Source organism: Arachis hypogaea, chromosome 16 (genome assembly GCF_003086295.3).
Source record: "Arachis hypogaea cultivar Tifrunner chromosome 16, arahy.Tifrunner.gnm2.J5K5, whole genome shotgun sequence".
In the NCBI taxonomy this organism is placed as follows: Eukaryota; Viridiplantae; Streptophyta; class Magnoliopsida; order Fabales; family Fabaceae; genus Arachis; species Arachis hypogaea.
This window is the reverse complement of record NC_092051.1, coordinates 34,920,407-34,940,198: the sequence shown is the minus strand read 5'-3', so window position 1 is coordinate 34,940,198 and position 19,792 is coordinate 34,920,407. Positions and strand designations below refer to the sequence as shown.

Genomic DNA, 19,792 nt, shown 5'->3' with positions numbered 1-19,792 from the left:
TTTACTCTTCTATGAATATGGACCTTAGCTTATTATTTCAACCACCGTATCTTGGATAGCTATATTTGTAAAGAAAAAGAATTAAACATTTAAAATTTAGAACTTAAAAAAAACCGAAGATGATAGCATGGTGGTCGACGTTAACAAGTGCCTGGTCAACAGTGGTGGTAAATTGCCGGGGTGGTGAATAAAATTATGGTGTGGGAGGAAGGAGCAAAAAGTGAAAAAGAGTAATTTAAATAAAAATAATTAGTTTATTGGTTGAAAATAATAGGTTTAAAAATTATTTTAATTTATGAATTGTCAAAATAATAATAATAATAATGATACTTCCAATTGACATAAATTAACTGCCATAGAGTAAGGTGACAAATTAACATGTATCAGTTAATTAGAGAAAAAATGTGAAAGAGTATTTGCTATTTTATATAATATAATTTATTTCGTTTATAATAAAAATGAGATAGATATATTTGTATCTTGTATATAATATAAATGAGGTATGATCACAGAAAATTTAACATATTTTTGAGCAACTAAAAAGAATGTGTTTATATTATGCTTTTTAGTTTAGAAGGTAAAATCAATATATTTTTTAATTTAAATCATAGAATTTTTTGTAATTTAAAAATTTAAAGTGTTAAATTTTTCTAAAATAAATATTTTAATTCACATATTTTCAAAAAGTAGTTTCTAATTAAATAAGAAATTAAAAAATTAAGTCAAATCGATCTAAATCATACTGTAAATACATTTTTATTATTTTGAGGAGATTATATTTTTATACTTACAAATACAGTGTAAATAATATATTTATATACATATATATTTCGTTTACAAAATAAACAGATATGTAATAAAAAAAATATTAATATATATCTCATTTTCAAACGAGATAAAGGTAAATCAAACATGACTTATCTCGTTTAAATAAGATATATAACTACCTTTTTCGATTCTATTGTAAACAAGATGTACAATAGAAATAAAAACTTAATTATTTCACAAATTATATATACTGGTAAATAAAATATTTAATTTATTTAGTTATATAAAATTCATAAAAAGACAGGATGTGAATTATATTATTTATATTAGTATTTATCTTTATTTAGTTTTTAATAAATATATTATAACATACTTTATACTGAAATATTCTTATTATTAATTATGAAATGACTAAAATATTTTTAATTTATAAATATTAAATTATCCCTTGTAACTTTCTCGCCAACATAAAAATACTCCCTAGTTAATTTTTAAAAGTGATCTTTTAATATTAATTTTTAATTCTATTATAAATTAAAAATTTGATTTTAAAATGACTAAAATTCTAAAAAATTATTTTAGTCTTTTAAAAAATTAACAAATAAAAGGTAATTTTGTATTTTTCAGTATGAGTTAAATGATATTGTTGTAAGAAAATTAAAAATTGATGGTAATCAGTGGCTAAGATAAGGGGGTTGAATCTTAGCCCTTTTTTTTTTGCTGAGTAATACTTGCTTGCCTTTTAGAATGCTCCAAGAGATTTTTTTGCGTTTTGTCTCATAACCAAACACGAGACATTTTTTTTTGTCTCGTACTAGTCAGGAGATATTTTTCAATTTTGTCTCCTTAGCAACAGAAACTGAAATGGAGTAGAAGAGAAAGAGAGAAACACGCCAAGAAGTATCCTGGTTCAGCTGCTAAGTGCAATGCAGCCTACATCTAGTCTCCATCACAACAATGATGGAATTTCACTATAATCAAATAGATTACAGACTCCAATTTTTCCCTAGGAACAACCTTCCTATCCGAGACAAGTCCAGAATCTATCTCCAATCCTAAACTTGACTTGGTCACCTACCAAGCTTTCAACTGCAAAGTGCTAACCCAACTTGCAATGGGATTCCCACAAAATCATGATACACAACACATAGATGTACAAAGGACCTCTAAGACACCTATGGCTTTTTCTTTAATTTTGTACACTCAGCCTTTTACCTCTCGCTGACTTTTTCTTACAAACCTCACACTGTTTGCCTTTTTCACCATGAGACTCAAATAGACAAAACTAAAGAAAAGAATACAAAATAAAACCCATTGAAGAAGAAGAACTCTGTAAGCTTAGGGTAGCTATGAGAACTCTGTGATTTCTCTCCTTGCCTCAAGTCTTGGCCGTTCACCCTTATTATAGAAGGGGAAGCTTCCAAGGTTGAAACGGTTCAACCGAGCCAACTTCTTCTTCAATCATCAAAACCGGTTCGGACAGAGAGAAGAGAGAGGAAAACCAAAAGCAAAACCATCATGCAATTACCTCTCACTCATCCCTTCTCATCAAGCTTCATCAATCTGAGCCTTCCATCTTGACTTGGTCCCCAAGAAGGATTTCTGACCCTTGATAAACTCTTGATCCTTGACAGCTCCTTCTGTTCCATTTTTGCTTCTACCTCCACGTAGCTACAGTAGCTACCTTCTGTGATGGATGAACAAAAGTGGAAACGAGCTTCACCTAAGAGATCTTCTTCTCTGACTGAATTGGATTTCTACCAATTTTAGGCATGGTCATCTTAAAGCTTCTTCTCCACTTCTTACCTTTAGTGGAAAAGATCTCAGCCACGCCATACTATAAATCCTCTTTTTGCAAGATCCATCATCACCTTGGCCCTTGCTTCTTCCTAGCTTCTCTGCTTCTTCCTCTGATAGCTTGCATTTTCTTCTTTCTTGTCAGTGAAGTGACCGAAACCAAAGAGAGAGAAGAGAGAGAAGAGAGAAAAGAAGCTTATCAATGAAAATAATGAATGGATTTAAAATGAATTAATTTTCCACTTTCATTCCCCATGCCTTGTAACGTGTGAGAAGTAATTGCCATCAAATCAATTTGCAATTTTCTCTTTCCTGTTACCAATGCATGCATTAAATCCAATTTAATTAAATTTGAATTCCATCAAAGAGGGGTGTGGATAACCGAACCACACATGCTCCACTTCATTCTTCTTCCTTTCAAATTCGGACCAACCAATTGTTGGGTCAAATAGAAGCATTGCTTTTGGGCTTGCTCAATAATTTTCTGGCCCAATTATCTTGCTAACCAATTAAATATTTCAGCCTCATATCATATAGAATTTTTTTGTGCAAGGCTTTATGCCCAATGATAAAAAATATGCACATACAATAGAAATTATTAAACAAATAATTTTGAAGCCAAAATTAAATTAATAATTTCTAATTAATATTTTTAGCAATATTTGATCATCACAATAATTTGAAATTTTTCAAACTCAACAATCTCCCCCTTGATGACAAACATTATTAAAAATAGAGTTGGAAAAGGATTAAGGATTTAAGAGTACTCCCTTGTTAATTTTTGAATCCTCCCCCTTTTCATTTGTCACACAGCTCCCCCTTAATGTGTGCAACTTTTCCAGTGAGAGCAGTACCTGAAACATGGTTTAAAAATAGTTTCAAAAAATATTAAATGTATTCAACATATGGAATATTTTGAGTATGTTGAACAATTTGATTTTTGAGCAACTGTATAATGATAATCAAAACTTGATTTGTTATCTGTTGGGCTACTTGCTGCTCACTAAAAATAAAACAAAGTATGCCTGAGTACTTTTAGAGTACATTGCAGCAAATAACCAAGACTCAACATATTTATTTCAACATGTTCAAAACAATTTCCTGCCCAACAAAATTTCTTGCCAAACAATGTAATAAATCAAGCTCATTGAAGCATTTGCTCATGTTCAGTTATCAAAAAAAACAAAGCTTCAGAATAATTGGCAATAAATATCAAAGCAAAAATTAGTAAAAGGTATCAGAGCACAAAAAATTCAGAACATGATAATGCAAAAATTAGAGCATAAACCACTGAATAATCATCAAGAATAAAAATCAGAAATTTAGAGAGAAATTTAGAGCACAAGAATAATCATTAGTTATCAACAGATTGCAGCCCTGTCTAGTTATCAACAGATTTCAGCCCTGTTTTTCTTTTTTTTTTATTTCCTCCTCCTTTTGTCATCAATGGGGTCCTGCAAAACAAATAAAAAATAACATGATAAAATGCAGAATATTTGATTAAACCAAAAAAAGGAGTTCAAAGTAATACACTAAAACAACAGAATAATTAGAAGAACAGAGTTCAAAGGTGTGAGTAGCAAAGAGCACATCAAACATTAGAAAGATTGATATCTGAGCCAAGGGAATCATCTTTTTCATCCGAATAAGCTATGTCTTTTTCCAGGCTTTTGAGCAATAGATTGATTCTCTCATTGCACTTAGTCCAGGCCTTCTCATTTTCATAAGCTTGTTTCCTGGCCTCCTTAGAAGATTTGATCATCAGTTTGGACATATGAGAGAACTCATTCAACACCTCTTTGATAGATTCGGATATTTTGGAGGATTTAGAGGGATGATGTTCACTTTTACTCTCAGATTCCATGGAGCTTTTTTCCTTTTTATTTTTCATGGATTCAGGAACTCCCCCTCCCTTTATGGTTGAAACCCTATTTTCTACTGACTTATTGATCAGATCAACATTGAAATATTCAAAAATGCATGTCGGAAAAATTCTATAAGGTAAATTGGCCTTTTTATCGCTGCGAACACAGTCCCACATGTGTCGCACCATGAGATAACCAAAAGAGATAGAAGCAGAATTAAGAATAGCAAATAAAATCAAAGTATCACAGACAGTTACTCTTTGATAAGAACTACTCTGGGGCATCAGAATGTGGTTGATGATGCGGTGAAGTAGCACTCTCATAGGGCCGAGAACCTTGTGTGTTAAAGTAGTTCCATCAAGAGCTGAAAATTTCTCACAAACCCGAGACAAAGCAGTCTGAAGAGAAATCCCAACCTGGGAGTCCCATTTGCCGGACATATATGCTCTTGCACCTTCATCTTCATACCCTAAGGCAGCACTAATAGTCTCTCTGTTCAAGGTCAGATGAACCTTTTTGACATAAGAATGTAAGGCTCCATCAATGTACATCATGTTCGCATAAAACTCACGAACCAGATTTGGGTAGACCGGCTTGTGAATCTTAAACAGAGGAGTCCATTTGAGTTTATCAAAGAGTGCAGAAAAATCAATACCCTTGTCATTTTTGGGTGTATTTTTTATCTATTGACAGCATCTCTTTTTCATTGCAGTGAAAATGGCAAGCAAAAACCAAGGTGAAAAAAATACAATGTAAGCACAAATATATGTCTTAGAACAAGTCAATTTTTCCTAATACAAATATATCTTATTCTAATGACTCTAATTTTGCTTTGTTTATAGCAAACCAAAGACTTAAAGTGTGCAACCCATTTGTTGAGTGAAAAATTTGAACATATGAGCGAGGAAAAGAAAGCAATTGTTCGGGATGTAGGTTTTGGTGGACTGATGCACATCCCGCCAATGAAGGTGCATCACAAACTATTAAAGGAGTTGGCTAACTCCTTTAAAGCGGGGAAAAACACACTCAAAACCAGCTACGGTTCGTTTAGAGTTAAACCCAGCACAATAGGGGCTGCGCTTGGCCTCAACGCTTCAAGTAACTCATTACAGAAAATCTCTATACTTCCATTCTTCATAATATATTATTCTGCTATCATATAATCAAGAAACAAACATAGGTGTATATGAGTGATATTGGGGTGTATATGAGTGATGTTTGGGTGTATTTCAAGTGATTTTCAATTTAAGTTGTTTTCTTTTTTGTAGGAGATCTATTTCCTGAGAAAGTTAGTTATAAAGAACTTTCTAAAGAGAACAAACAAATTTTTAAAAGATTCCAGGGGAAGACTCTAAAAAGTCTGACGGATGAGATGATGAGTATTGGTGTTGGAAATGAACAGGATCGCCTCATGTTCAAAAGGATTTTCGTCCTCTATATACAGATGGCGTTCCTGTTACCAACCACAATAAACAAAATCTCTCCTGTGCACCTAGCTCCAATTTTCAAGATGGACAAAATAAAGGAGGGTAACTGGGGAGCCCATGTTCTGAATTTCATCATCAAGGACATAACTAATTACAATCTAAAAAAGAAAAAGTCAATCGACGGCTACCTGTTTGCCCTGATGATAGTCTATTTTTATCTGTTAAAAAACAAAGACAAGAAAGGAGAAGAAAGAGCTGCACAACCCTGGATTGCCAACTGGAATAGAGAGCAGTTGGTTGAAAGAATGAGAGCAAAAATGGATAGACATATGGTAAGTGAACGAAATACCTTGGGTGTATTTTATTTACGTGGATGCTGTTAACTAACATTTCTACTGTTTCAGGGAATCGTAAAGATGGCAGAAACAAAGGAGAAATTGAAACAAATGAAGGAAAAACAAAAAAAACAAAAAAAAAAACAAAAAAGCAAAAAAAAGAAGGCAAGTTCATCATCATCTGAGAGTGATAAATCTGAGACTGAAGTCTATTCTTCCTCTGAGTCTGAGACTGAAGAAGACTCAGAGGGACCAAAAAGGAAACAACCCACCCGAACAGCCAAAAAGTAAGTAACATACTTGGGTGTATTTTGTCACTTTTAGGGTGTATTATGTTACTTTTAGGGTATATTTTGTCCATTTTAGGGTATTTTTTGCTAATGATTGTTTGCCTTCCAGAATAGAATCCAAAAAAAGGAAGAAGATTCAGGAGGATTCCGATTCAGAAACTGAATGATGAGTAATGTTCTGAAATTATCATCGCTTTCTTTTCCGTTTATTCTGAATATTTCATGTATTAACAAAGCGTTTCTTATTAACTTTCAGAATCGAAGAATCATCACCAGTAGAAAAATAAAAAACAAAGAAAAAAATTCAGACTTGAGCAAAAAAGTAAGCACTGCTTTGGATAGTGTTTTCTGATCAATTTTATTTTGTCTTTCTGATTCATACTTTTTTTTTTCCAGGACGCAATCCAAAAAGAGCAAGCTCATTGTTGAGGATTCGTCTCCTGAACAAACTCAATCCTATCATGGGTAGGATACTTTGTAAAGCTATATTACCGTTTATCATCAAAATTATATTTGTTAACATTTTTTTATGCATGTACTATCATATTTGAGATTGGAACTGAAGAATTAGAAGAATTCTTAAGGGAATCTAAAAAGAAAAAAATAATAAAAAATCTGCTGCACAGGAGTTTGTTATGTTTGGGGTGTATATTACCGATTTTAAGGTGTTTCGTTGCTAATAATTGTTTCTGGTTTCCTAGGGAGAAGGGAGCTGACCTGCAATCGACAGAAGGTCACTATGACTCATCTGAAACGTAAGAACCTTTATTTGATAAAATTTTGTTATCCTAATTTAACCGTATGGTATTTTTACTGAATGATATCTATTGTATGTTTAGAATACCGGAGGTAAACTTAGGAAGTGATGATCCTTTGTCTCAAGGACACACAGATCAAAGCAGCATAAACAAACCGGCGGATAGCATGTAATTTCTCTTTCTAGTACTGGTTGCTTTTATCTTTCATTACCTTCTGCTTCTAATTCTATATATATTTTTTTTAGAAAAAAAAAGCCATTTAATGTTTTATTCAAGAAAAAAAAGCAGGAAAAAAAGCAAAAACTGCAACTACGTAAGTTCTCAAAAAACAAAGCATGTGTTTCTTTTGAATGCTTCGGGTGTATTTTGAGTTTCTTTGGGTGTATTTCAGGTTGAGTCTTGTAGAAGAATCAGCCAATGACCCAGCTGAAGAGAATATGATGGTTGTGCGGGTAGAGACACAGTCACAAACTGAAGCGCTTTCAATGTGAGTTTTTCAAGTAAATTTCAACCTTATAACCATTTTATTTTCACGGGCTTTCTTAACCTTTTATTTTTGTCTTGTTTAGAGTTCCGATTCAAGTTTATCTACCTCTGTCCCAGACAACCCCTGTGCCAGAAATTGAACCAACCCCTGCAAAGTCTCCAAGTGAAAAAATTAATGAAGAAACTACAAAAATGTAAGGAATAATCTTAGGGTGTATTTCGTTATTGTTTGGGTGCATATCTTCACAATTGATCTATAACTAGTTTTTTTCATAACATGATTCGTTTTATGTAACCCTGCAGCACTCCAGAACCACCCCCCAAAACCTGAAGAAAGCACACCCACGCTTCCACCAGCTCCATCTAAAATGTAAGTTCAGCAGAGTAAAATTTGGTTTTCAATATCATTCATCTATTCTTATTCTTATAGTACGTTATATGTCATCACGCAGTAATCCAGCCCCAAAAGACGCTGCTGCACTGACGATGATGGCACGGACATCATTTTGCATTCCTAAAGAAGGTCTGATGCCATCATTCAGCCTTGGCTTGACTGATTCAAGCCAAGAAGAAGCAGCAACGCAAGAGGGGGAGAGGGAAAAAACTCTTGAAATGCCAAAACTAATAGAACAATTAGGGGAGCTGGTGGAAAAAATTGCAAGCAGTGGGGTGAAAACAGAAGGTAAAAGTCCACAGATTCAAAAGCAGAGTGGCGAAGAAAGTTTTGAAAAGTTTGAAACTCCTGCGAGGACCAACGAGATGTCGGCTGAAATGAAAGAAAAATGCTACATCTAGGCCACATGTGTGAAGACATACGGAGATGGAAGCACTAACGAGTATGACGCCGTCTACACACTCAATGCCCAAGATCGATGCATTTTGTCAAAAGTCCACTTCACATCTCTCAAAGCTGATACACATATAGAAGCTGAGGTAATATTAGAATAACATTAATGATTTTATCATGAAATGTAACTGCAATGTTGATTGATGTAAATTGATTTGGGGTTTTTTTTTCTAGATTGTCTCTGCCATGTGCCTCATCCTTAACCAGCAAAACATTAAAAGGTTTCAAGAAGAAATATACTGTCTCTCCCCTGATATAGTGGTAAGGTGTACTTCAACGAATCTTGGGTGTATTTTCTGTATTCATTTGGGTGTATTTTCTATATTTTATTTGGTGTTTCACAATTGTTGCAAAACATGGCCGTTGAAAATCATCCTAATGGGGAATTCTTACAGCCTAAAACCAATAAGCCATTCAGGGTGGAAGACTACCCAATGTTTATACCCTTCTTGGACCTCAAAAAATTAGTATCACGTCCATATGTAAGTTTTCGTTTCTAAAACTTCTTATTACCATTCTTTAGTTATGTGCCAAATAAACTAAAACACTGTTCAATGTGGACATGCTTCAAATTTTTGCACCTGTTTGCTATTCAAACAATTGGTGGTTATGGGTGGCTGATGCAAGAAAGAGAAAATTTTATATACTCGACCCATATCACAAGACATGTCCATCCGATGCCAGAATGAACCTAAATAAATTCATTGTAAGTTTTTTTCTGTGTTTTGTATTTTAATATTTGGGTGTATTTCTGTTCAATATAAGGTGTAAGTTTGTGCTCCTTTGGGTGTATTTCTTTATTAAATTTATTCATATATTACTGATTTGTTTTGTGTTTTAAGGGATATGTAATTTCAAGAATGAGAGTATATGCTGGGGGGCACCTCTGAAGAGAAAGGATTAGGAAATTGAACCACCATACATTAACATCTCAGGCCAAAAGACAAAGTATAAATCTTTCATTCTGAAAATTAATCTTTCCTATATGTAATTTGTTAATTTATTTCTTGTTTTTCAGCTATGACTGTGCTGTTTATGTAATGAAGTGGCTTGAAATAATTCAGCCCGAAAAACGTTAAAAGGGGAAATATGAGTATGACAATTGGACCCAGGTAATTATATTTAAAACTATATAACTCTGTATTACTTTACTAAATTAACATGGTTGATTAAAAAGAATATTCTTTTAAACTGTAGGACGAGGTGGACCACTATAGAGTAGAATATGCTTCTCGGATTCTATTTCATGAAATGAATTAAGACAAAGCTGAAGCCATTAGGGAAAGTGATGCAATAAGACTGTCTAAGCCATCCTCATTGTTATTGAGTCCATATTGTCAGATATATTCTAATGATATTGACACTGTTTAATCTAACTGTTATGTAGTCTTGTAATAATTTGAACACATGCTGTAAAATTTTGCCAATATAATCCAGTTTTATTATAAATTTTTTTTCCATAATTAAACTTTCTCTGCTGTATTCAAAAGGTTTGAATTATAAGTGCTAAAATATGAAGGAAAACATCAAACCAGGAAATTTTACACCCAAAACATGAAATTTTACACCCAAGGAAAGTTGAATATACACCCAAACTTCTATCCCCTGATGCTTTATCCCTAAATCCTAAACCCTAAACCCTAAGCCCTAAGCCCTAAACCCTAAACCCTAAAATCCTAAACCCCTAAACCCTAAACCCCTAAACACTAAAACCTTAAACCCTAAAACCCTAAAACCCTAAATCCTAAACCCTAAACACTAAGCCACCCAACCTACTATATACCCAAAAAATGGAATTTTATACCCCAACAATTTCAATATACACCCAAACTTCTATCCCCTGATGCTGGATTCCTAAACTCCTAAATCCCTAAACCCTAAACCCTAAATCATAAAAAATAAACAAAACAATAATTTATGACATAAACAGCAGCATCTGAAATATATAAATGTAAAATGTCAAACACAAGAAAATTCAGAAATACACCAAAAAAACTGAGCTGTACACCCATATTCTGTAACTATACACCCAAAAAACTATCCCCTGCTGCTGGTTCCCTGAACTGATAATTCATAACATGTCCGTGATATTGGCTGGAATTTGGACGCACCACTGATGCAGCATCAAAGAGGTTTAACTGGAAATAATAAACTCACATATTAGCAAAACGATTAACAAGAAAATTAAACTCAATCACCACATATTTAAAGAACATCACTTTTACCTCGTTTAGAGCTTTTGTTTTCTTCTTCTTTGAGGCATTTGCAATCTGTTTGTCCAACTTTGAACCTAGCCTATTTTTTGAACGTCCTCTTGTTCGAACCCTTGGAGGGCTTTAAAACTCGTTAATGGATTCCAAGTTGGCATCTTCGTGAGATAACGAACATGTCCCCTTCCTTTTGGCTTTCAGTTCTTCCATCTCAACCATGACGTTATCGTACGCACGGTGCAGAATGGCAGTCAGCTCCTCCGATTATGATGCAAATTCGCAAATATTTTGCGAAAACGAAACACCAATTCGTCAAACCTCTTGCTTCTTGGCTCCAACAGTGGCTCGTCGTGGCTGCTCTTGATGTGTGTGTGTCGCCTCTTTACCTTCTTGCTCCATCGTTTCAATATATATCTCGGTGACACTTGGGTTACTCGTTCAAAGCTTAACACGCTTAGTGCGTGACGGCACAATATGCCTCTTGACTCGAATAATAAGCATTGGCATTTCACTTGGGCTGGTACTGAGTTGTAAGTAACCACAAACTTGTTGAATATTGAGCTGGAAACTTGTTCTCCAACTTCGTATACTGAATAGCCTAGAGCGGAGTTCGTTAATCTTGTGATGCAATTCGCCTTTCCTCTGAATTGTGCTTAGACTTCCCTAAACTTTTGGTGAATGTACACTTCTTGAAACTGAGCTTCAATGGAAGATTTTGTTGCACACAGTATGACCGTATAAAAATCTGTAGCATTTGATTCTCTCTCTGCTTGCTCCCTGCTTCCGAGGCAATTATCGTATTGTTTGAAAAATTGGATAAGTGAGCTGTTCCGTGTAATGAACTTGTTGAAAAATGAATGCATGCTCTCGCTCCTTTGTGTGCTTTTCATCCCTGCCCAGAAGTGGTGATCCAGATAAATTGGAACCCATATATGACGGTCTTCGTATAGATCTGCAGAATACACCCAAACCAGACTATATTACACCCAAAAATATGCAATTTACACCTCTGCTGCAGATTTTAAACAACATTACCTGAAAGCCACTTGTTGTCCATAAGACCATACTTCAGCAGAGAATCATTCCAATTCCTATCAAATGAGTCTTTGCTATGAGAGTTCCAAACAACTTGGCTCAATTCTTGTTCAATTTCTGCATGTCCCTTGTAGCTATTTAATTTGCTTGGGATATTCTTCGTGATGTGCCAAATACACCAATGGTGAATTGTTGTTGGCATACAAGCCTCTATAGCCCTTTTCATTGACGCGCATTGATCGGTGAGAAACCCTTTCGGAGCATTTCCTCCCATGCAACGAAGCCAACATTGAAATAACCATTTGAATGATTCAATTTCTTTATTTTTCATCAAAGAGCATCCAAGAAAAGTTGATTAACCGTGGTGATTCACCCCCGACAAAGGAACCACAAACCAAATTATACCTGAAATAAAGTACGAGATTGCAGAATGAAAAATCATTACGTACACCCAAATAATGATTTTATACACCCAAAAAAATCCAATATACACCTCTGCAGTAGATTCATAGAACAAACATTAATTTAGCATCATAAACAAGAACATCATATTACCTATTTGTATTGTAGGTGGTGTCAAATGAAATAATATCTCCGAAATACTCAAAGACAGCTCTGCTCCTTGCATCAGCCCAAAAAGCCAGCTTAATCGATTGATCGTCCTCAAGTTCAAGCTCGAAAAGGAAATTTTGATTCTTCTCTTTCATTCTTAATAAATATTTCCCGAATTCCTTTGCATCTTCTTATTCCGAAACATTCCGCACTTCTCTTGTGATGTAATTCCTCACATCCTTTTCAATAAAATTTAACTTGCGGTGACCGCTAACTGCCGCAACGAATGATTGGTAAGTTTTGCTTGGTCTGATACCAGCCTCCTCGTTATTCTCTATTGTACGACGAATGGACATGCTTAGTTTTCTGTGCTGTTTGAGCATCTCTGCTTGAGTTGGACAGCAAGGGTGTGAATGATGCAGCACGACCTTCAAAATGATCCAAGCACCAACACCCTTCAATGTGTGTATATAAATTCTTGCAGGACAATTTAAACCAGCTGTGGGATTTGTCTTCTCGGTCGGAGATATTTTAGATTTCCATTTTCCCTCTCTGCTACATGTAATCAATTGATTCTTAATTTCGTTTCCTTCTTATTTGTGCTCCGAACTCTTGTAGAAAAATCTGCGGCCTTGGCATAGTCCTTGTAAAATTTTGCAGCATCTTCAAGGGTGTTAAAAGTCATTCCAACCTTGGGAACAAACTGGTCATCAACAACACAGAGGGGCTGCAAAATACACCATGTTAAAAACAAGAATATACTATAGAGTTTCTGCACCTCATAAAAAAATAACAATTCAACTAAAAATACACCCAAGAATTCCTGATCTACACCCGAACGACAACAACTCAACTAAAATAACAAGAAAAGCTATAAACTGTAAATACACCCAAACTTTTCTAAAATACACCCAAAAAGTTCTGATCTACACTCGAACGATAACAACTCAACTAAAATAATAAGAAAAGCTATAAACTGTAAATACACCAAAACTTCCCTAAAATACACCCAAAAAGTCTTGATCTACACCCGAACATCTGGTATAAAATGTAGAAAATTAATCAAAACTAGTACATTAGATTCAATTCACAGATTATGTTCACGCATTAATTTCACAGTCAATGTTCACGAATTATTCAGCTAGACAATCATAAACAACTAACTGCATCAAATTCAGATTCAATAATTAACTGAAACTAAATCAAATCTCAGGAACTTCGTTCGATTCAAATTCAAAATCCACTTCGCCCTGGTTCAGCTGACAATCTGAAGTTGAAGCATCCATTATCTTCAAAACGAGTTCAAAGCTTGATTTCAGAAACCATAAAAATCGAAAAAAAAAAAAACGAAGCTAGAGTACAGAGAGAGAAACTCACGTAAATGACAAAGAAGAAATTAGTGATAAACGCACGTAAAACAATGAATGAAAAGACAAGAGAGAATGGAAGAAGGAGATTGAATAAATTTGGCAAGAGATTCGAAATAGGAAACAAAATCTTTTGAAATTTAGAAGATATATATTCGCGCGTTAATCGATTTGGATTGATTTAATATTCTGTTAAAGAGGCACGTGAAAGACAGATGCCACAAAAGACACATTTGAGGGTAAAGAGCTTGTAAGACTTGTAAGCCTTAATTACTTGTATGTAGAGATTAATCCTTATCTATATGTGTAAAAACTAGATCCCTTTCTAAACCAAAAAATTTACCTGATTTAAAATGTATTAAATAAAATATTTTGTGCGATTTACTTGTTATTTAATAAATATATAATTTCTACATTCTACTACATTTATTAATAGTAAAAATAGAATATTTATGTAAATAATAGTGTGATAGGATAAACGCATTACTAAGTATTTTTTTTTTTTTAGTTTAAATGAGTATAAAATCCTTAAAAATTATTTGTTAATTTACATTTATAAGTACACCAAATCCTAATAATAATGATAATCTTATGGAAAATATAAAGAATTTCGATTCTCCTAATCATTTATACAAATTTAAATTTTTTATATTTGTATATTTTCAAAACAGATAATATATACTAAATAAAAAAATTAAATTAACACTCCCAAATCCCAATCATTATTCCAATATTTAGTCTGTCCTAACATCAATCCAATATTGATATAAGCCTACAAAGGAGGAAAAGGAGTCCCACTCCGCTAGCGTTCAACACTCTTCTCTCCACGCACGCGCGGTATTCGATTCTTCTCTCCTTCTCCCTCGATTTCCTCGTTCCTCTTCCCGATCCAACTTCTTGTCTTCCAATTCAACCACCAATGGCCACCACTACCGACAACCCTAATCCCAACCCCACCCCCACCAACCCACCGCAGCAGGACCAAAACCCTAACAAAACCCTAGACCCTGCCCCTGCCACCGCCCATTCCGACGCAGATCCTTCCGTTCCACCTCCTTCTGCCGACAACAACAACACCACCGCACCTGATTCCAAGGATGCTCCACTGCCGTCCGACGCCGCAAACGATGCTCCTCTCTCCGATATTCAGAAGAAGATTCGCCGCGCTGAGAGGTTCGGTATCTCCGTCCAGCTCTCCGAGAAAGAGAAGCGTAATTCCAGAGCTGAAAGGTACAATTTTTAGGGTTTCCCTTTTTCCTTTCTCGATTTCACGCCTCGAGCGACTAGGATTTCTTATGCTTTCCTTAATATTAATATTGCAAGATAAATTAGGCTTTAAGATCCGACAAACGTTCTTAGTTTTATTGGATTCTTCTGTATAATTGAATAGAACGAACAATGCAATTTAGCTTTGTTTTACATGCACTTTGTCTTAGCTTTAATTATTGCAGGTTTGGCACTGGTTCCACTACGGTACAGGGAACAGAGTCATCGAAATCAGAGGAGCTGAAGAGGAAGGCTAGGGCTGAGAGGTTTCAAGCTTTTCCACTTTCTAATATTTATTCTCTCTGTCAAATATATATATATATATATATTCTCTGTTCCACTGTTCCTGTCCTGATCTTCATGACATTTTCAATTGGAATAGTAATGACGAATTTCTGCTTTGCAGGTTTGGGATGCCAAGTCCAGCTTCATCTGCTGATGAAGAGGCAAAGAAGAAAGCACGACTTGCCAGGTTCGCCCCGGCTTCCAAGGTTGACCCCGTTGAGGAAGATAAAAGGAAAGCAAGAGCAGAAAGGTTGGTATCATAATTTGTTTCCCCATTTCATATTAGCCGGTTCCATTCCTATAATTACGAGAATTGGGCATTTGTGGTATCTTATCAGGTCTTTCTGTTCCCTGTTTGTAGGTTTTCAAATCAATCATCAGGTTCTCTAACTCAAGTGAATGGAGAGGGGAAGATCGAGCCTGTAAGGCCCTCTGATCACTTTCTGTTCTTTCATGATTAGGAAGGGGAAAAAAATGTATATTCTTATGTTGGCTTATCTGTTTTCTGTTGCAAAGCAGAAGGCAGCTATTGCAGGAAAAGCTGGAGGAGGAGCCTGACTGGCAAGCTGCCTCCTTTACCGTAGGAAATTTTCTTGTAAGTTACTTTACTCTTATTCAAATCTTTATTCTTTGCCTTGATAAATTATTTGTCTTTCATTGCAACCTGACTTGTTTAATTTTATTTTTTTCTTAAAAGCTTTTCCTTGAACTTTTTTGCAGTTTTAGCTTATAACAGTTTGAGATTCCCAGTGTCCTCCACACCTCAGATGCATCTATCATTCATTGGTGAACTGCTGCCTTCCTCTAAGTCATGTCTAAGATTGAACTTGCCTGAAGAAGCTTCCTTTTGTTTCTTGTGTTTGTTTACTAGGTGACATCTTTGGGTAATTAATGGCCATCTTCACAGTGTTACTTATCTTAAATTCAATAGACTAAAACTTTGGAATCTACAGCCTAGAGTTTTTCCTTTTGATATTGAAGGTTTTGCTGAAAGGAAGGTATTTCATACTTAATGTCATCTGTATCCATTCTACCAAACTTATCACTGTGCTAGAAGTGTGGACCAAGCTGGTTTGGTTAACTAGCACCTTGCTGATCCAGAATCTGCTGACGAAATGATAGGGTTTCTTGCATAGTTTGTCTTTGGAGAGCTAGGATAGATCTAGAAATTATTCCTTAAATATAACATTGCTTGAATAATATAGGATGATCCTTTTATGCTAAAAAGTAAACTGATTTTCTTGGGTATTCTTAGGGGTTGATGATATTAAATCATTAATTGGAGTAATATCCGTTAACTTTTACTTCTTTTTAGATGGTGAGAGGTATATCTCTCATTAAATAAAATTAGGAAAAGGAAAAAAAGAGAAAACATATGGTTGGTGATGACGGTTGCATTTTGAAATGCATATATTTGTATGACATGCATATATAGTTGTCATGTTTAGATGTTAGTAGAGAGTAGTGAGTGATTGGAGTGAATGGATTATGTTTTTTATGCTATTATATTTTATGTAGAGCTATTTCATTAATTTTCTGGATCAGTAGAAATGTTGGAATATTGCGTTCCTGCTACTATCTTCTGGCACTCGTGCAAAAAATGGTAAGTCGACTCTCAAGTTAAAGTTTTAAGTGTGTTTTGAAACCGTTTTAAGGAGGCTTTAACAAGGCTGTAGTTTCCAATTTTTTAATCTTTGCATTTAACTTAGAGATAAGTAAACCCTTTGAAGATGGCTTGATTTTGTGCCAAAACTTAGAATTGTACAATCTTAGGGCTGAATGTGGAGGGAACGCGTCGATTTTTTTTTTTTTCACTTTATTATAATTATTACCTTGTAATTTATATTTAAGCTTTTTGCTTTGCTATAGTTGAGTTGCGTTTTTCCTTTTGCTAGCTGTTAAAGTATATATCTGGGGGAATCGTTATATTCTGTTAGTTTCGTATTGCAAACAATTTCTTGTATTCTATTGCATATTATTACTATGAAAAAATGGATAACATTTCCGCCAAATCATTGTGTTGTTTGCAGTTCAGTTCTTGATTCGTGAACTATTAGAGTTGATGGATCAAATATGCTTTCAATTTTTATGGCATTGGTTAGAATTTAATTTTGGTGTTAGTTTTGTTGATGTGATAATAATCGATTGACTGTCTGTATAAAATTTTTGTACACTAATATATAAAATTTAAATTCTTAAACGAATACCTAATAATATCTTTTTTATTTATTAAAGGATTTAGTTATTTTGTGCTTTAAGGGTATATTCTGGCTTTCCAAAGAAAATAAATAGAAAGGAAATAAGTGAAGTAGGAAAGGAGAGGGAAAAAAGTGAAAAAAAGTTTAATTTTTCTTTTATTTTCGTTCGTTATGGGAAAGATATTTATTAATCGAGTTTTACCTTCGTTTTTATTTTTCTTTCATATTTGTTTTCTATTTCCTTTTTAATCAAAGAAAGAAAATTCACATTTTTCCCCTTTGTTCCCCTTATTACTTTCTCACTTCACCTCAAATAAACAAAGTATTTAAGAGTTAATAATAGAAAATTTTAAAATTTTAGTGTATTTAATGAATTGGAAATGTTAAAAATTTATCTTTTTTAATAATTTTAATAAAGTATTTTTTATTTAGGGTTTTTCTCTTTAAAAAAATGTTTTTAGGATACAAGATAGAAAAGAAGAAAAATTATTCTAAAGACGTCAGGAAGATTTAATTATTAAAAAAAAAAATTAATACTAAAATTATTAAGAAGGGTTATTGCCTTATTGGTTATAATATTTAAAAAGGATCAAATTTTTTTATAAAAAGATAAATATATTTTTATTTTTTATTTATTATTTATAGTCTTTATAGTAATAACTTTTATTCTTCTTAAAATTTTGATCATCATAATTTTTTTTTGTTTTCTCGTTTATGTGGTTTTGGAGGAACAAAAGGAAGTGGTTGTGATTTCACGCCCTTGGAACTTTGGAGAAGAAGAGCATTTAAGAACCAGCATTCAAAGCAAGGTTTTGAGTTTTAGAGTGATTTTGAGTTTTAGAGTGACCTTGAAAGAATACTATATAAATCAAACGATACGAATTCAAATGCACCGAGTTCTTATGGTTATATATCCTTCAATTATTATTATTATTATTATTATTTCAATTAAATTATTAAGAGTGATACACACTTATGATTGTATCTATATATGAAAGATTTATTGTTGTCCTATTTTTACTGTTGTGTATTTTCTTTTTCGATTAATAATGACTATGACCATCGATTTAAATTAATAGATTAACACAAAAATTAATATACGATTGGTTAAGTTCATTATTTTACGATTTAAAATTTTGATAGTGTTTATATTCTAACCCAATAAATAAATAAAGGTTCAATGAGACAAAAAGGTCTATCAAGAAAAGTGGTCTTCACGTTACGCTCGACTTCTTCGAAAAGATCGGACACCGACAAAGAAGCTCAGCTCTACCTGCCCAAAAGCAAGTAACTGCTTCTCCAAATCTCGCCTACAATCTCAATCTTCACTAAAAAGATAGATCCCAACAAATTCCCAAAATAAAGGGAACGATTATCCATCAGAAAAGATGGAATTACTCCAACAAAAGTGGTTATCAACTCTACTATAAATACACTAACACCCTTCAGATATAATTCACATTCCAATCTACTAAAAATCTGTCTAAAACCCTTGCTAACTTAAGTATCGGAGTCTCTTACAGGTACCACCCCCACCTCCTCACGAGGAACTTGGGCAGACAGCACCTCAACAACAAGTCAGACGCTGCTACACTAAGGGATCTGGACCTCACGTTCAAACTCAATTCAGCGTTTCAGGTAACCCTCGGAACATTGACGCCGTTCCCGGGGGCCTGGAATTCATTCCTTGACAAATGGCGGACCATCAGTATGAAGACAGCCATACGACATCTAAATCTGAAGCCGAGCCCCAACCAAAGGGCAACGCCATTATATTACCTCCACCACACCAAACACATGACCCTCATGGAGAAGGGCCATCGGGGAACCCCCAGCCAAGGCAGATTCATTCGGAAATCCATCATCCTGAAGATGAAGAGCCCCCTCAAACAACAGAGATACTGGGTCTAGTATGCGGCCAGCGAGAACGACTAGAACAAATCGAGTATGAAGCTGAGGGACAGTGAGAAGCAGAACAGGAATTGCAGAGGGAAGTAAGGCGACAAAGGGAGCTGGAAGAAAAACTCCTGAAGTTAGAAGCCGACCTTCGCAATCGGAATAATCGAACAGATCAATAGTGTAGATTTTATTTCTATTACAATTTATCATAATCCCCCTTTTTATGTATGTTCAGTGTTTGATAAAATGTCTCTTATAATTTTTGTATAGTTTTTTTTTATACTCGTGGCCTAGGCTAAGGAAATTGAGTGACCTTGAGTCATTGGGTCTAATTGGATTAGTGATTTAGGAACCCTTGTTGGTCAATTTGATACCCATTAACACTAGTCCACTACTAAGTCAATTAG

General features: G+C 34.3%; 1 protein-coding gene across 8 annotated transcripts; it reads left to right on the top strand.

Moving 5' to 3' along the window:
• Positions 1 to 14,443: 14,443 nt before the first annotated feature.
• On the top strand, positions 14,444 to 17,300 carry LOC112758996 (uncharacterized). Of its 8 annotated transcripts, none has more exons than XM_025807803.3 (6): positions 14,444 to 14,967; positions 15,189 to 15,269; positions 15,410 to 15,538; positions 15,650 to 15,710; positions 15,808 to 15,883; positions 16,009 to 17,300. In XM_025807803.3, exons 1-5 carry the CDS (start codon positions 14,657 to 14,659, stop codon positions 15,844 to 15,846), a joined length of 621 nt encoding a protein of 206 aa, XP_025663588.1. In that variant the 5' UTR covers positions 14,444 to 14,656; the 3' UTR covers positions 15,847 to 15,883; positions 16,009 to 17,300. The 8 variants fall into 8 exon arrangements, with proteins under 8 accessions (XP_025663588.1, XP_072076307.1, XP_025663587.1 ...); XM_072220206.1 differs by having other exon boundaries at positions 15,986 to 17,300; XM_025807802.3 differs by having other exon boundaries at positions 15,805 to 15,883.
• The last annotated feature ends 2,492 nt before the right edge of the window (positions 17,301 to 19,792 follow it).